This window comes from Lampetra planeri, chromosome 78 (assembly GCF_965212315.1).
Source record: "Lampetra planeri chromosome 78, kcLamPlan1.2.h2, whole genome shotgun sequence".
In the NCBI taxonomy this organism is placed as follows: domain Eukaryota; kingdom Metazoa; phylum Chordata; class Hyperoartia; order Petromyzontiformes; family Petromyzontidae; genus Lampetra; species Lampetra planeri.
The window spans coordinates 638,372-656,799 of NC_136183.1; the positions used below are offsets into that span (position 1 = coordinate 638,372).

Genomic DNA, 18,428 nt, shown 5'->3' on the forward strand with positions numbered 1-18,428 from the left:
AGGTATCAGAATTCAGATCTCACTGCAGGATACAGTTCTTATAATTAAGATTATGCATGAACTTAGGAAGGAACCACTCAGATTCTTCTAAGTTAAGCAACTTTAATATCTAAAAACACTCTAATATGCGAACACACTTCTAATCGGAATTGTCAACACCGTACTTCCTGAAGATGTCATACTCATTGATCCGTACAACTAACCCACAATGGTTACGTTTGTTAAAACTAAGTAACAGAACAATCGGCTAACTCCTCAGAGTAGCGCGACGATACACTGCGTTAGGGAAAGTCCTTAAAAATTACAATATTCATACGAAACGAGCTAAAGAAATATCTGCCCAATGGCAAAAGTAGACGTCAATTAATTCACTGGTAAGATTATGCAATTAACGAAATGTCCTGAAACAATAGTGTGTGTGCTAGTTGTGGCTGTTTGGCTAACAGATGCCTATCAATTGGCTAATGGGACATAGGTGAATTCGCGGGCAAGATTCTGTGATCAAAAGAAAAATCTCAACAATAGTATTCCTGTGTGTAGATTCGTAACATAGATGCTTATAAATGTTTAGTGTGTCATCAATGAATTCATTGGTAAGGTTATGCAATTAACGAAAACGAATGACTAAAATACTTCTAAACGACCGTATTCATGTAACTGAAGGGACAAAACAATGCTTTTCACGATCAGCTAATAGTTAACGCACCACCTTGGGATGGCAACCCTTTTCGAAACACAAAGATAACCTTTTGGAACAAGCTTATTAGTACCAATATGCGCGTTATGTGTGTGTGTTGTCTTATTGCTAACTGTTGAGTTAGCGGCTTCCGAGGTGCAGCGTTCCTTGTACCGAAAACACCTCAGGTCCCCAGCAGGAGCGCTGAGTTGGCGTGTTGTCGAACACACGGCGCTCTCGGCTGCTTCGTCAGTCTCTCTCCACCGCTGGAGTGGTTGCACCCTGGTCACGCTGTTGGCGGTACCCGTACTGGTAAGGATGATGAGCCCGGCTCCGTCTGCGTCGATGTGCGCGATGATCCTGTCACCAAACACCGCTTGCAGCTCGTCCGCTGGTTGCCACGCGTCACCCCCCTTGGCACCAGACAGTTGATCCTTGTAGACTGTGGAGAGACAGCGCCCCCCCCGCACCCCTCAAGAGAGTCCTCTTCCAGTTGTCTGTACGACGCGTGCGGCAGAGGACACGCTACGATCAAGTTATATCGTTCCGTGTCAGTCTCTGATCCGGCCTGTGGATTGCGATTTAAAGGGGCACTCTCATGAATAGTGGTTGCACCAGTTTTCCCTCGAAGGGTTGACTTTGATCTGAGCACAATCGTAACGAGTGTCACTCTTTAATCGCATGTTGGCGAAACACAGCGACCTCGCCCCCAGGAAGAGTAATGCTACAGCACTCTCCACCACGTTTGTATTGTAATACTGCGAGTACCACCAGCCTTGGCTGGCAGCCTCTCTGAATGACGCAAACATTTTGAAAAAAACTCTCCGTGATGCGTGGTTTCTGCCGATGCAGAGCTCCCTATCAATTTTGCCAGTCATGAGGGCAATCCTTGGAGCCTGCCACTCGCAGTACTGATTTCTGTTCTTGCGTTCTTGCTTATATCTGCATTTTTCCATCTCAGGCTCTTTCTTCTCACAAAGGGGCAGCTGTTTTCCTTTTGAAGTCGCTTGGGCTGTTTGTTGTCCGGATGTCTTGATTATCACCATGTTTCCATTCACGTTTTGGGCAGTGTTCCCCATGCTCCCATCATGGGGTGGAAGTTAAAAAAAATGTTTACACCTCTTATAGCATGGTACCGTACCACTTTCCACAGTTTTTACTCTGCAAGAGACTCAAAGTATGTTTTGAGCAGCGTTCAGCCCTCACGTCGCGGTTTGGAATACTTGCGTGGTATTTGATATGTTTGGGGGAGGTGCCCCTTGTATACATAATTTACTGCTACCATGTGCTTGTTAGCTACTGGAAGACAAAGGCAGTTGGTGAGGCTCTGATCCCGTGGAATACATATTATCTTGGTCGTGTGTGATTGACATATTTCACATTGTATCTCTTCTAAATGACCCTAGGTCTAATACTTTCTAAATTATTTGGTTCATGCTTAACCAAGATTTGTGGTATACCATAGTTGTTACCAAGAATATTCCGAGGGTTTTATTGACCTTTGTTCTCCGTCTGTATCGCCAGGGATCCATGCTTCTTATTCTCAAGTAATATTTTGATATTCTGAGGTTGAAGATAGAGCTAAGCTTTCAACTTTACTGTTGTATTTTAAAACCCCCAGTCAGTTCATAATGATGAATTGCCTTTGGGTGGATTTCGCTGTCCGGGGAGGTTAGTGATCCCTGATGTTTCCGTCTTATGTTTTTTTTTTATTGTGGGTTGTTTCCTTCATGACAGTCTTCTCTTGAAGTCAACTGGGGATTTCCCGCATAATCTTATTAGCCCCCCCTTGGGTTTGCCAGTTTTTTTTATTATATTTTATTACAGTGGAACCTCGGTATACGACCGCTTTGGAATATGTCGAATTTGGTATATGTCATGTTTTTTCGAGAAAAAATGTCTTGGGATACGACGCGCTTGCTAGAACTTGTATGGGTCGGGATGAGTCACCGCGTACAGTACCCGCGTATGCCCCGTTCACGACTGAAACAAAGCGAGAGGGGCGGGGTGGCGTGGGGGAGAGGGGCAGGGGAGAGGGGCGGGGGACGTGGGGGAGAGGGGTGGGGGGCGTGGGTGAGAGGGGCGGGGGGCGTGGGGGAGAGGGGCAGGGGGCGTGGGGGGCTGCCCCCACCTTAGTCTCGGAGAAAACAATATCATGAGAGCCCACCGCGTTGTAGCAATGATCGGCAACGGCGGAAGACTCAATTTTGCCGTGTTTCAAATCTGACTTGTGCTCGTGGACACGATCAGAGACATGACGTTTCGTTTCCCCAATGTAACAGTCACCACAGCTGCAACTCAGTTTATAGACTCCAGGGTATTGCAAGTCAGGGATGACATCCTTCACAGATGGAATTAGATCACGGATTTTATGTACTGTACTGAATCGGACTTGGATCTTATGTTTGTTTAGAATTTTGGAGATCTTTTTGGTCACGCCTGCTATGTATGGTAACGTGACAGTTTTGATCGGAGTTTCAAGTGGCTGTTTCTGTATGGTGGGGGAGACAGCTTGGCGGATGGTGCGTTCAGAGTATCCGTTCATCTTGAGGGCCCGATGTACATGTCTTAATTCACTGGCCAGGTGGTGTTGGTCAGAAGTACTCTCCTTTGTCGTATTTAATTAATTTACCCACCCAGCAGCATAACAAAAGGCGGCTTGAATCGTATTTAATTCATTCACCCACCCAGCAGCATAACAAAAGGCGGCTTGAATCGTATTGAATTAATTTACCCACCCAGCAGCATAACAAAAGGCGGCTTAATCCTAGCTGGCTTATCTACATATGCCATCTACATTACAAAGGCTCAGTTCCAGCAGCAGTACTGACCATTTCACAACTCCTCTCCCGCGGCCCTTCCTGGCTCCTCCCCCCTTAACCAGTATATAAGGTCGTACCTCTTGGGACTTCTCTTCACTTGATAGATATTTTGCTGACAGTTTCACCTGAAGACGGAAGCTTGTGTTATTATTAATTTTAATTTCATTTTTTACCTACGTTACTTTACCGAAAGAACTAAGAGTATGAATCATTGCAGTCACGAAAGCTTCAAATCTAGAATTACCACTGTACTTCCCAAGCAGGCTTGTGAGTAATTATCCTCCAGCTGTCTTTTTTGTGGCAAGGTAGGAGGCAGGGGGGAACTCACCCTTTCTGTGCTCGAGCGTGACATCCCGATCAAAATAATTACAAAAAAAAGGGCAGAATCACTCTTAATATACATTTTTGGAAAAGGCATATATACAACATGCTCTTTGAGTGTTTGTGATGAGATTTGATACAAAACTCCGAGTTGCTGAGGCAATTAAGCAAGCACCATATAAATGCTAATATTATTATAACATAGTGAATGCTTGGGAGCTTATTGGCTCTCGCTCCTGGTTAAAGATCTACCCAACCCACAGGTCCGCAAATACTGGCCGCTCTTACTCTGCAGGTTGAACCAAGGAATTGAGTTTTCAACTTCACGTTATTTTCATTAAAGGCCTGTGACAAGGGTGAATCTATTGCAGCTTCATTGTCTCAAGCTTACACATCTACCGGGTCTCCATTTGACTTTGCATTGTCTAGGAAGTCCACCCACACCTCCACTTCCACAAACTGCTGGGAGTTTCCTCGCTCTGCCTCACAGTCAGAATTCTCCTCCTGCTTCATGTGAGGGTCCGATTTTGGAGTTGAATCTTCATATTCACATTTTACCTTCACTTCTTCGTTCTTCACTGTCGCCTCTTCACATTTCACAGTCGCCTCTTCACATTTCACCTTGATACCTTCAAAAGTGTCCAAGTTGGGATTTTCTTCTGGTTCTTGTTTCAGGAGGGATGGGCCCATTGCAGCATTTTGACTTTCGCAAGTCGATTTCAGACCACACTCCATGGGGATCTTCTGATGCCTGTGGGCTCTCTGGTGTCTATTAAGATGTGGTGACTGTGAAAACGTCTTCCCGCACAGAGTGCACTTGAAGGGTTTCTCTCCCGTGTGTGTTCTCTGATGGCTCTGAAGAACTGATGACCATGCAAATGCCTTGTCACACACAGTGCACTGGAAGGGTTTCTCTCCCGTGTGTGTTCTCTGATGGCTCTGAAGAACAGATGACCGTGAAAACGCCTTCCCGCACACTGTGCACTTGAAGGGTTTCTCTCCTGTGTGTGTTCTCTGGTGTATTTTAAGATAAAATGAAATTAGAAATGCCTTCCCACACACACTGCACTTGAAGGGTTTGTCTCCTGTGTGCGTTCTCTGGTGTTTTTTAAGATATGACGACTCTGTAAATGCCTTCTCACACACAGTGCACTTAAAAGGCTTCTCTCCTGTGTGTGTTCTCTGGTGTTTTTTAAGATTTGATGACACCGAAAATGCCTTCTCACACACACTGCATTTGAAGGGTTTCTCTCCCGTGTGTGTTCTCTGGTGGCTCCGAAGATCTTGTGACTGTGCAAATGCCTTCCCGCACAGAGGGCACCTGAAGGGTTTCTCTCCCGTGTGTGTTCTCTGGTGGCTCCGAAGATCTTTCGACAGTGCAAATGCCTTCCTGCACACACTGCATTTGAAGGGTTTCTCTCCTGTGTGCGTTCTCTGGTGTATTTTAAGATGTGATGAATGTGCAAAAGCTTTTGAGCACAAACTGCACTTGAAGGGTTTATCTCCGATGTGTGTTCTCTGGTGTATTGTAAGATGTGATGAATGTGAAAATGCCTCCTCACACACAGTGCAGTTGAAAGTTTTCTCTCCTGTGTGTGTTCTCTGGTGTCTTTTAAGTTTTGATGACCATGCAAATGCCTTCTCACACACAGCGCACTTGAAGGATTTTTCTCCTGTGCGAGTTCTCTGGTGCTGTGTCAAATTTCCAGTACGATCCATGCTGTTTGCATACTGGTCGCATTGTTTCCTTCTTGACACAAGCTGTGCGGAGTGCCTTTGCTCCATCAGATCAATTCTGCAGAGGAAGCGTCAGAGGAAGTATCAGCTGCAGACAGAAAAACATATCCACACCATCTACGTCCGTATCGAGGCACAGAGGAATTAATCTATACAGTCACACATGAGTTGCATGTCTAGACTTATTCAGAGATTCATGATGTAGTGAAAAGGATTCCCCTATTCATCACACAGGCTGTTAAGGCACACAATGAGAGGGCAAATGGTAATAAATATGCCTGAATGCCCTAGTATCATCAAAATGAATTTTAACCCAAAATGCCAGTCACACAATTTCGGCTGTCTAGCTACAAAATAAATATTAAAAAAAAAGTTCAGATGACACAGCAACGGGTGTTTAAAATAATACTATTTGTATTATGCAGAAATGCATAAATTAATGTTCAATCGAAACTTCGAGGTGTGAAGCCAGGTTCAGATTTGCTTGAATGCTCGGATGAACAGATCTAACTTCAGCTGCATATGTGCTGAGATATTTTCCTGACTGTTTCCATTCTTATAAAAAGTTCCAGAAGAAAACTAAAATAAACTATTCTTTTGATTTAACCTCCATGTTCAATAGTTAATATACTTTACTAAAAATACAAAAATGATCCTGTCACACATTGGCATGATAAAAAGGTGGTGGTGTGTACAGAACCATGCCTGGCCACCTTCATCTGCTCAGTATTAATGCTTCCTCACTTCACCATGTAATTAATTTAAGATCAATAAACATAGCAGAGGCCCACAATAAGTTCAGCTTTCACTTACACTATGTAACACGATTTTTGTCCCTGGGTAGCAAGTGTTATTTTTTAATTGGTTCTGCATAAAAAGTATAGAAAATGGCTATTAATTCCAACACAAACTTTGCTTTTGTGAACAGGACTTTACGTGAAGGAATGACATAAATGCACACGTTTTCTCATTGAAAATAGGTAAATTGCAAAATATCACTGTCCTGGTCACAAAACAAAAGTTTGTGGGGAATAATAGCCGTTTTCTGTACTTTTGAGGCATAAGCAATTAGAAAATAACACTTACTACCCAGGGACAACATTTTTTTTGTTGCACAGAGTTATCAATCATGTTTGCTGTTGGCAATAATCAAACTAATTGTTGTTCATAAAGCAGTGAAATAACTGTGCTATAGCTCCCCACAAAGATAAACTCTTATATACACATACATTTCACATGTATCATTAACATATTAAATAAATAAAACATCCAGCATTCATGACGAATTGGAAGTTACCTTATCACATTGCTAATGCCATGATAGGTGCAATTTAAAATCATGTAAGTGTGGATTCCTTGTCAGCAGATAATGGGAATGATCCAGGTGTCAAGGAATGACTGACAGGTGAACCAGCTGTACTCCCCACTGTCTTGCTGGTTTTAGGAACCCTGCGTTCCACCCATTCACTCCTCTGACCTCATCGTTGTTGCAGAGCAAATATCCCTTAACTGCCCTGCAGCATACCTCAGGGGCCTCCTCCACAAAGGCAAATATTGACACTACTGATACTAGTCATTGGCGGTTCCGATCACCTCCACATCCTTCAATCTCTTCTCTAGCCAATGCCATGCCTGTTTAGCCTCTAAAACCTGGACTAACAGAAGCTGCTTGAGCACGTGGTAACTGGGAATGCGGGATTCATGACCGAACCAATGCAGCCTCCCCTGTCAAAGAGACTCATGATTCTATTCTATATTGATATATTATGGATCTGTAAGCTTAATACAAAATAGTGTGGTTGAATTAAGAGCTGGTCGTGAACACATTAAGCAGGTGTAGTAGAGTTCACGACTCTTGGACGCCGGAGTTGGAGGCACACGGGTTTATTACACACAGCACGGTTGTGGCATACAACTCTAGAGGGGGTGTCGGCCCCCTCACCCGGCTAGCTGGGGATACATGTGCTAGCTACTTTCTAGCCTGCCTCCTAGTCCTCCTCTAACGGGCTAGGGGAGGCTATCTGGCCCGACACTGGTAAGTCGGGCCCGGTACCCTGAGTCCCAGACCAGCGCTGACAAGAGCACCGGCTCTGGATCTCGGGACCACGCCGCTGGCTCGGTCCTGTTCGGCCCTGATAAGGACGGCGAACCAGGGGAGTCCAGGGCTCTAGCTAAGACGTCTTCAGTCTTCACTGGTTAGCTTAACAAGACTCCCGAGCCCTCCGATACATCCCCTTTTATACCCAACCCCCCGCTGAGGGGTGGGGCCCCGGGGGATCATAACTCCGAATCAGCCCCCCCGGGGTGCCTGGCGCGGACGTCGTAGAGAGCACCTCCCCGTGCACTCGCGTAGCCCCGCCCACTGTGTTTGTTTGCCATAAGCTGCCATGCATAACGGGCTCTCTCTCTAACACCCCTACACAGGTATGGGAGCTCCTCCACCACTTGTAGAACTGCCTGATTATTCATGGAGAGTTGAGCAGGTGCAGTGTTGTATGACATGAAATTCCCAGGCAGGTGATTTATTTTTGTGGAACATTTGCAAGGCCCCATTTCATGATGGAATTATCAAGCCACAGAACAAGATTCCCTAATTCCATCTCATTAAGTAGCCATTACCAGATCATCTATAACCAGGCATCGATTAGCATATCAGTGTAAACATAACAAATGCAATGGTTTTAATATGACCATTGGGAGCTTTTCAAACTACATAGTTATTGAAGATGCTATGTAATGAGAATAGGTTTTCCCCTTTTTTCTGGCAACAAAACAGGTGTTAAGATGTTAAAACACCAAACGGAAATGTTTTACATGGAATCATGTCTGCATTAACCACAATACTTGTGGTCAGAAAGCAAACAAAAAACGTACTCTGATAATATATGCATTATTCTTGATTTGAAGCTTTCGTGACTGCAGGAATCCTACTCTTTTGGTTCTTTCGGTAAAGTCACGTAGGTAGAAATGAAATAAAATAAATCATGACGTTTCAAACGCAACACAAGCGCCCGTCTTCAGGTGAAAATCGCGACAGCTGCGATGTCTGCTGCGAGCAGCACGATGTCTGCTCCCTTGTGAAGAGAAGCTGTTACCAGCAAGAGTTTATATAAGTTTTGAGAACAAAGGCAGCCGAATTAGTGTTAATGGGGTATTATAGTGTAAAGGTAATAAATAGCGTGACATGTTAAAGGAAATGAACTTAGATTAGCATGTTGGATTATTGTGCAAAGTTAATGAGCTTCCGTAGCGCATAATAACTCAGATTAGCATGTAGGATTAGAATATGTATTTTAATGAGCAAGTTAATGTCAGTCTATGCGTAACAAAGAATAGCATGTTAAAGTTAATGAGATAAGCATGTCAAAGTCAATGAGAGATGAGCAAGTCGATGCAGTCATGCCGGTGGTTGCATGTCCATATGTGACAAAAGCAGCCGTGTTAGCGATCCAAAAGATGACCGTGCTAACGCGTGAGGGTGCAGGGCATGCTCCTGCTACGGAGCTAGCTACTGCGGAGCTCGCTGCTATATTTGTTCTCATATTTACCACATTATCCTTCCCTATTATCAGCCCTGCGTTTTTGCCGCCAAATTCATCCACTTCCGGCTCCTTACCATCCTCTCTGCACGTACACGGCTCACCTCAAACACACACTGCAATATTTATGAAAAAAATATTTACATCTACGTATCAACACTACCGACCTCCTTCTACACAATCGCCTGGTAAGGAACACAAAGCGTGCAAATATACGCACAAGCGTTAAAATAATTATATATGTACACACACCACCACACACACACTATTCATACCCACATCAAGCACTACAAACAATTACTTCGTTCCTTTGCGGCTATTTCTTCACATCCCTACTACGATTACACATTCAACTATCATTTCCTTAACAATATATATATCGCATATATGACGTCACAAAGCTCTGCCTCCTCCCCCCCCAAAACCATATTTCCATCTTCAAAATAAAACATGCTTCAAATCGCTTTAAACTATTGTCGTTGTAGTGCGTATTTAATGTGGCACTGTACTCTGATGTTGTAGGAGTGTTGTTATAAACAATTAGTGTTGTTACAACAATTCAATATTTATTTAAAGTTGCGCATTTTGATGTGACATCACATTTCTCAACCCCCCTGTTGGATCTATACCTTTTTTTTAATTACTATTAATAATTATTCTGCCAACACATATAATTATTTCTTTTTAATAGACACGGGGCAACTTGGGAGCAAACAACGGGCGAGCGAAAACCCGTTCCCCCACTTCCACAGATGCGCGCACACCTCGCCTCAAAGGCCAGAAAGCATGAAAGAGGGCAATAAAATGTCATTAATTCCACACACACAAGCCAGGAGATGACCCTCATAAAGTTGGCAAGCAGGCAACGGCTCAGAAAGGAAATTAACACATGCCTCCGAAGATAAATAAATAAACACACGCGCAGGGTGCTCCCACCACGGAGCACAGCCGTCTTTGTCTCCCCGCAGCACGGACAGCAAGATTTTCGCACGCAAGCAAATAACATTTCCCATAGGGAGATCAAATCACGATGAAATACCGTGAACACGGCTACGACATGCATGGAGTCACTTACAATCAAATCACAATGAAACTAAGCAGCAAATGAGTCATTTCAACTTCCAAACCAAAAACAACTTAAGCGGTGTGAGACAAAGGATATAACGCCCAGAACGCGGGAGGGGATCATTAAGCTCGCTTAACGCGTAGGTTTTCGCGACAAATATTATTCATAATCAAAAACGTGGATTATGATTTTTATAACTCGGTGCGAACGCGAATCGTCGGTCTGGTTAATGGATAACTTATGTGACGCCAGTTCGCGAGGAAGCCCACCCCTCCTTCCAGAATGATTACACAGCTGTGTCTTCAAAGCTAATAAACACACGGACGGACACGCACACGACACACACGGACGAAACGCACACAACAAAGGACAAGTTATATGACCCGCCTTTGAACAACTCGGGAAAACTGAGTGGATTTTCCCGATATAAGCCGAAGGAAAATCCATTCAACAGAGATCTTTAGGGCTCCGGCCCCACCACCGTCTCCGGGCTACGGCCCCCACCAGAGATCTCCAGGGCTTCGGCCCCACCACAGATCTCCACGGGGCTTCGGCCTCCATCTCATCTCGTCTCCAGGGCTGCGGCCCCCACCAGAGATCTTCAAGGCTACGGCCCCATCTCATCTCAATGCCGACAACGAAGAAGCTCTTCCGTCATCCAGAATGACGAGGTTCGCGGGGTAGCGACGTGCATCAACAAGCTGAGGTCTGCACCACCTGAGAAGAATCGCTACCCTGAGTCGCCGAGCTGCGAGTGAAGCTGACGGAGATTCCAGCTATCACTCTCGAGCCAACAAAGACACCCAACGTCCAACCTGCAACGAACGAAGCATCGCTCATCGTCAGAGTGACGACCAGCGAACAACCTGCAGGAAGGGCGGAAATCGCCAAGCGTCGACCAAGCGAGCAAAGCAGAGAGCGCGAAGCAGTGGAGAAAGCCTGATCAAATGGCTGTGAGGAAGAGGACAGCGCCAACGCATGCGCCGTGTGTTTGATGCACACACCGACCAACACCCAGTGAGAACAACAAGACGTCCAGCAGCGACGACAGAATCATCGCGTAATACGACGGCGAGCGTCGTGCAAACTCAATCAAGCAGTGGAGAGAGAAAGCAAGACGGTCTCACTGCGGCCACGCCCAAGCGAGAGGAACTTCTCTGGCGGCGGGTTGTATCCTCTCACACCACACAAGCTAACGACACAACTCCCAGCTCTAAGAAATTTAATTAATTTTACAAGGGGACAACGCACACACAACACGCACACGAATAAGATTTTCAAAAAGTTATCTTTGCGTTTCAAAAAGGGTTGCTATTTCAAGGTGGTGCGTTCAAATCAACTGATCGTGCAAAGCAGTTGCTGCCGTCGAGTTACATGAATAAGAAGTGTTTTAGTCATTCAATTTCGTTAATTGCATAATCTTGCTCATGAATTCATTGACGTATGCTTTCGCCTTTGCATATTAGCGTGTCATGTGTTTGTTTAGAATTAAAATTGCTTAACACCAAGAGTTCGAGTGTTTCTTCCAAGTCCATGCAAAACTGTCTTATTCCTAAGAACTGTATCCTGCGATGAGATATGAAGTTGGAGACCTAACATAACATAAACACACTAGGATAATCGGTAAATGTGTAATCAAAGATAATCGTTTTATCCCGATTGATACAACTCTGGATAAACGAAACTAAACCTAATTATCATAACTGCACACATTAACATAATCACAAGCATTCGCATAAATTACTACGATTATCTCAGTGGTTATCATAATTTATGCATATTAATACACACATTAACATAATTTATGCGATTTACGCATTTTTCGGAAAATTATTATTTTTTATTATTTTTATCCAAATTTCATAATCCAACATATACAACACCCCCCCTCATCACACATCGTCACAAATGTATGACCCCCCCCCCCAGGTGCGTGACGTCATTTATGGATGGCCCCTTACTCTTTTTAATGCTTATAAATGATGCCATTCATGCAAGTGCTGTAATGGCTGCACATAGAGCTAATGAAACTCCTTAACACCAAGTTAGACAGCATGCCTGTGCTGCACCTACAGCTAATGAATATTCTGAACACTAAGAAGCAAGAACATGTTTGCCATGGCTGCGATGGCTGCACCTTCAGCTTATGAAACTCCAGTACAGCAAGAAGTAGGATGGCATGCTGCCAGTGCTATGCCTGCACCTACAGCGAATGCAACTCCTCAACAGTAATGAGCTACACAGAAAACCAACACAGCACAAATGGCTGCTGCCACAGCTAATCAAACTCCAGGCCACCAACAAGCAAGGCAGATTTAAAACAGCACTACAATGGCTGCAACCAGGTGCATACCCTGCAGCCAAAAGGAAAAGTTTTTCTTTTCCACACATTCCTCACTTCATTTACACTTCTGATCCATAAATTGACATTGGTTCCATGTCTACTTCTTGCAGCTACTGCCATGCAATGACATAGAAGGGAGACCCTCCAGGAATATGCTGCAACTGTACCATGTTCTTTGGGTCTTTCGGTAAAGTCACGTAGATAGGTTCAAAGAAAATAACAAAAAACTACCGACGTTTCAATCGCAACACAAGCAGTCGTCATCAGGAAAAGGGGTTAGCCTCTAAAGGAAAACTGTTTATACAGGTTTGGAGATGGGCGTAGCCCAAGTGTATCAGCAGCATCAGCAGCAAGGGCGTGGCAACAATGCCAATGTAGCATGTTAATGTAAGATCAGTTAACAGCCTCCACGGCGAGCGCACTGAGGTGGCTATGTTAATGTGAGAGATTAGCTTGTTAATGAATGATCGCAGAGCCGCCGCCATGTCTAGGTTAGCGCGCTAAGGTGGCTGTGTTAGTGTGAGAACTTTAACTTGTTAATGTAAAATCGGAGAGCTGAAAATAACAGCGAACATCAGAAGGTGGTAGGATGGGAACATCACAACCAGTTATAACTTAAATTGGTTGATCTTCTTGGTTCTTTCGGTAAAGTCACGTAGAAGGAAAATAATAAAATAATAAAAATAAAACATAATAAAATAATTCTCACAACGTTTCGGCCACAACGCAAGCAGCCGTCTTCAGGTGGAGAACAGGTCTATGTTTTATTTTTATTATTTTATTATTTTCCTTCTACGTGACTTTACCGAAAGAACCAAGAAGATGAATCCCTGCAGTCACGAAAGCTTTAAATCGAAATTTAAATTGGTTGATAACGTCCTTCCATAAATTAAGTTTGTACCAATCTTGGATGGCTTCATGAACAAATCTTCGTTGATAGCCAGTGGGTTTGCAAAGTACCTTCGTCTTAGAGAAATCAATTTCGCATGATCCTGTGATGCCACCGCCACGGAGCCGATCGGCGGGTGCCCCCACCTACGATCTCGCCGCCCCGAGCAGCGAGGCCGACGCTGCTTCCCCCTCACCACCCCCCACCTTATTCACACACTCACGCATTCCCCGCACACAAGAAGCGCGAGAGGAGATCCCCTGGCTGACAGGTTTTAACCCGAAAGCCCTCGTATAGGGATAATCTTCACGGTTTCCTGCGGCCAGGGAATTAGACGGTCTCCTCCCACGCTAACGCACACCGCGGCGTCGTGACTCGAGTGGAAAATTACATGGTCACGACGGGGCTGCCCAGCCACCGCGGTTAGGACACGCACCGCACATACACGGATCGGCGGGGCAGATAGGAAGGCAGGCAGGGACCCGCAATCCACAAACACGGCGGGAAAACGGGATCCCGCCCACTGTTCGACTAGACAGCGCAATACACAAGTGCACGGCGGGAAAACGGGGCCCCTCCCACTGATCGATGAGACGACGTAATCCGTCGCGCTAACCAGATTGGAACCACCCGAAACCAGCCAGGGGATAGGTGAAGCGCTTTTGATTGGCCAGCGGAGCGGGACCCCCGGGGAGGTGAGGGGAATAAAGAGAGAGGTGAGAGAGGCATAGAAAAAGTCTTCTCCAGTCAGCTCCTGTGCCATCAACCCCGGATCCAGCCACGCGAACGTCCGTGAAACGTGTCGACGTGCAGCAGGGACAAGCCGACAGGGGCGTCTAACTGTGAGTAAAGACAGAGAGAAAGAGAGTGGTGAAACTTAGTGTAAAAACCAACGCAGCTTAGATCGCATCCAAACTAGGTAAATCGGGCATAGACAATCGGGAAATAGTATAAGTCTGCCTCGCCGATCTCTACTGACGCAACAGTGGTTCGCTAATAGGCCAGAAATAAATCGTTAGGATCAACAAACAGCCTGGTGTGGTCTTTGCGGGCGTGTGGGAAGAGCATGCGAGCGGGTATCCGCTTGCCGTGTCGCGTATGATTTGGACCCGCGGGTACATATCGGCCTGGTGTGATTTCCGACGAGCGAGTGAACGCGCGCGGTGTTGGGATACGTACGCTCCCGGCGTGTACGATCGGTGCCCCGCGAGTGTGTGCTCTAACCCGCATCTGCGAACTCCCACGTTGTGCGCGAGTAAACAGGCGGTGTGCGTGCCCACCCCACAGCCCTTTAAAACCCATTTAATACAATCCCCCCAATCGGCGGCGTGGGCACGAGTGACGTCGTTTACCTTCGACCCCTGACCCCTTGATTCGCGCGTGTGATTGGTGCGTGGGACTGCGCGAGTGGAGGCGTCGCGTTCGATTTCCGACGAAACTCTCGGTGCTGTGTGTACGTACGCTCGCAGCGTGCAAGTGCTGTGCGGGGCTGCGTGAGGGGGAGTATCGCGTTTGATTGACAGTGCTGTGCGTACGTACGCCCGCAGCGTGTGAGCGCTGTGTGGGGCTGTGTGAGTAGAGGCGTCGCGTTCGAATGCCGGCGAAACCCTAGCGGGTATTAGGGCGGTGCGGTAATGCAAACGAGCCCGGAGATGCGGGCGGGGGAGACCCCAGGGGCCAACGGCCCCCACAATCCCACCGCATTAAAACAATGGTCAGCCACGGCCGAGGTATTGGTCCTACCATGTTTCAGATCTGCCTTATGTTCACGAACACGGTCCGAGACATGTCGCTTAGTTTCCCCAATGTAACTAATGCCGCAGACACAGCTTAGTTTGTAGATGCCGGGGTATTGCATATCAGGGATTACATCCCAAAGAATATTAATTCCTGCAGTCACAAAAGCTTTAAGTCAAGATTTAACTGTACCATGGTTTAGCTGCCTACAATTAACATCCCGAGCCTATTCATGTATTGATACTTGCCAACACTACCTATGCAAGCCAATTCCAAAAGAACAATAGAATATAGAACTCATGCTTCAAAATTAAATGTTTTGGCACCAACCAACTCATCCTGACATCTGGCTAAATACCCTCCACAGAAATGAAACACACCAATCCTATGATGCTCTTTAATGTCTAATGATTTTCTGGCAAGGTGATGATGGCTACAATTTTCTACTTCGCCAAACTGACCCAGCAACAGGCTTGCCAACACAAAATAAGCTTTCCGCCTTGGACTTCTTTGCCTTCAGGATCATGGTGCGAAACGGCAGCTTAAATCTCTTCTTGAGATGCAAAGAGCTCTTCCACCAATTTGCTGTCGACATGTATGCCAAAATGTAAGCTTCATTAGATTAAACCCACCAGATGGCATAACATCCAACATTGTTCATCCTGAAGCTCTCCAAGGGCAACAAATTTAAAAGCTGTCTTCATTATGAAACAAACAAAGCGCTACGATTATATAACACACAAAAAAACCGTGACAATATATACACTTCATTGGCAGAATTCAATAATTGTAATAAAGCCATCATTGCAAGGCATTACTCTTAATGTTTCATAACTGAGACCTGTGCGAAGCCGGATAACTTAGTTATTACTGAATAAAAACTATACTTCCGAGGATGTTTGTGCATGAGTGGGGAGCTTTTAGTGCAAAGGTTAGTGTGCTGCGCTATAAACCCAGCGACCTGATGTATAGTCCCACAGAGCCAAGCCACAACATTTGGCTGTCGCCTGATGAAACTGGTTGTAATTACTGGCAAAACGTCGTACTCAAATTGTAAATGTTGTGGCTTGGCTTTCCAACACACTGTACTGGTGAAGAATTAGCCACGTTCTGTTAACGTGACAACCCCTACTAGTTGGCTGTGTCGGGTGGTGGGGAGTTTAACTAGTGAGGGAAAAAAGTATTTAATCCCCTGCTGATTTTGTACATTTGCCCACTGACAAAGAAATGATCAGTTTATAATTTTAATGGTAGGTTTATTTGAACAGTGAGAGACAAAATAACAACAAAATCCAGAAAAACGTATGTCAAAAATGTTGTAAATTGATTTGATATAGATTACCACACGTTGATAAGCCACTTTGTTGTGGGCAGGTCGCTTCTGAAAAAGAGCGGTATAGCTCAATGGGCCTGAAATTTTTAAAAAGTTTCAAAGTAGTGAGCCAGGTGAAGACAAATTAAACTTAAGCGAGAGAATTAAAGCAAATGCAATCAGGCGAGGGCAGGAGGCAAGGCCCCGCGTTGTAATGTTCCAACCTGGACATCGATTCCATACTCGCTGTTACTCAATTGATATCCCTACGAGGGGGAGAAGGAGCGAGGCTCTACCTGGGTAAACAACAACAACAACCACGATGTGAACTTCTCACCTCGGATCTCAGTGAGCGCGCGCGCAGAGCAGCAGCTTCCTGGTATATCGTGACGTCACGCGGCAGCAGGAGGTGACATGACGTCACTTTCGGGTTCAACACACATTCCCTCTCCCAACGAGCAACGGTGTAACTGAATAAATTTATGTTAAAGAGCCAGGACCATGTTGGGTGGCTGTTGAACCAGTCGCAATGAACTTGCGACGGTATTGATGAATAGATTATGTTAATGAATCACCAGTGACTGGGCGTAGCTTTGCCCAAATAAGGATTTTTACTGGAACGGAAATCGGCAGTGACCAAGAGATCGTTCATAAATGACGTCACGCACCTAGGGGGGGGGGGGTCAAACATTTGTGACTATATGTGACGAGGGGGGGGGTGAGAAATGTGACGTCACATCAAAATGCGCAACTTTACATACATATAAATAACACGTTCTACTTACTCTTTGGTTCGTTAGGTAATGTTACGTCGAAAGAAAAATAAATTATATAATATTCTTAGGTTTTTTCGGTAAAGTCACGTAGGTAAAAAATTTAAATTAATAAAAGTAAAACAAAATAAAAATCACGATGTTTCGGAGGCAACACAAGCTTCCGTCTTCAGGTGGAACCGTCACAGCACGATAGCTGTATCAAGTGAGATACATTCCAAGAACACAGTATTTGTATATATACTGGTTGAGGGTGGGAGGAGCCAAGGTAGGCCCTGAATATTATTTTTGTGAGGTTCGATGCGGCTGAAGCACGCTGTTAGGAATGAGCCTTTGTTGTGTAAACAAGGTGCGGATGATGTAAAGGTGCGTGTAAAAGGGCCTTTTTGTTATGTAGAGATGATGCGGCTGAAATCGCTGCCAGGAAATGAGTCTTTGTTGTGTAGAATGGTTGACTGAGCCTATTATTATGTAGAGGTGGTGCGGCTTAAATCGCTGTCAGGAAATGAGTCTTTGTTGTGTAGAAAGGTTGACTGAGCCTATTATTATGTAGATGTGGTGCGGCTTAAATCGCTGCCAGGAAATGAGTCTTTGTTGTGTAGAATGGTTGACTGAGCCTATTATTATGTAGGGGTGGTGCGGCTGAAATCGCTGCCAGGAATGCTCCAAATAAGTGTAGTTAAATCTTTTTTTATGGTTAACAACATCTTTCCAATGATTACTAAGTTTGTACCCATCATCACGGTTGAAATTATGTCTGTGTTTGTATATTTGGATGGCCTCGTGTACAAACCTTTGATGGTAGCCAGGAGGCTTGCTGAGCACCTTATTCTCGGAAAAGACAAATTCATGAGAGCCCACAGCATTGTAGCAATGATCGGCAACGGCGGAAGAATCAGTTTTGCCGGGTTTCAGATCTGACTTGTGCTCGCGGACACGATCAGAGATATGACGTTTCGTTTCTCCAATGTAGCAATCACCACAACTGCAACTCAGTTTGTAGACTCCAGGGTATTGTAAGTCAGGAATGACATCTTTCACACATGGAATTAGATCACGGATTTCATGTACTGTACTGAATCGGACTTTAATCTTATGTTTGTTTAGAATTTTGGAGATCTTTTTGGTCACGCCTGCTATGTATGGTAACGTGATAGTTTTGATCGGAGTTTCATGTGGCTGTTTCTGTATGGTGGGAGAAACAGCTTGGCG

General features: G+C 45.1%; 1 protein-coding gene across 1 annotated transcript; it reads right to left on the reverse strand.

Annotated features, from left to right (window-relative positions):
• Positions 1–2,776: 2,776 nt before the first annotated feature.
• LOC144738154 (uncharacterized) lies at positions 2,777–16,863 on the reverse strand. Its single transcript, XM_078621118.1, has 2 exons — positions 16,781–16,863; positions 2,777–5,614 (listed from the first exon to the last, which is right to left on the reverse strand). The coding sequence occupies exon 2, from the start codon at positions 5,602–5,604 to the stop codon at positions 4,207–4,209; it is 1,398 nt and encodes a 465-aa protein (XP_078477244.1). The 5' UTR covers positions 5,605–5,614; positions 16,781–16,863; the 3' UTR covers positions 2,777–4,206.
• Between the last annotated feature and the right edge of the window lie 1,565 nt (positions 16,864–18,428).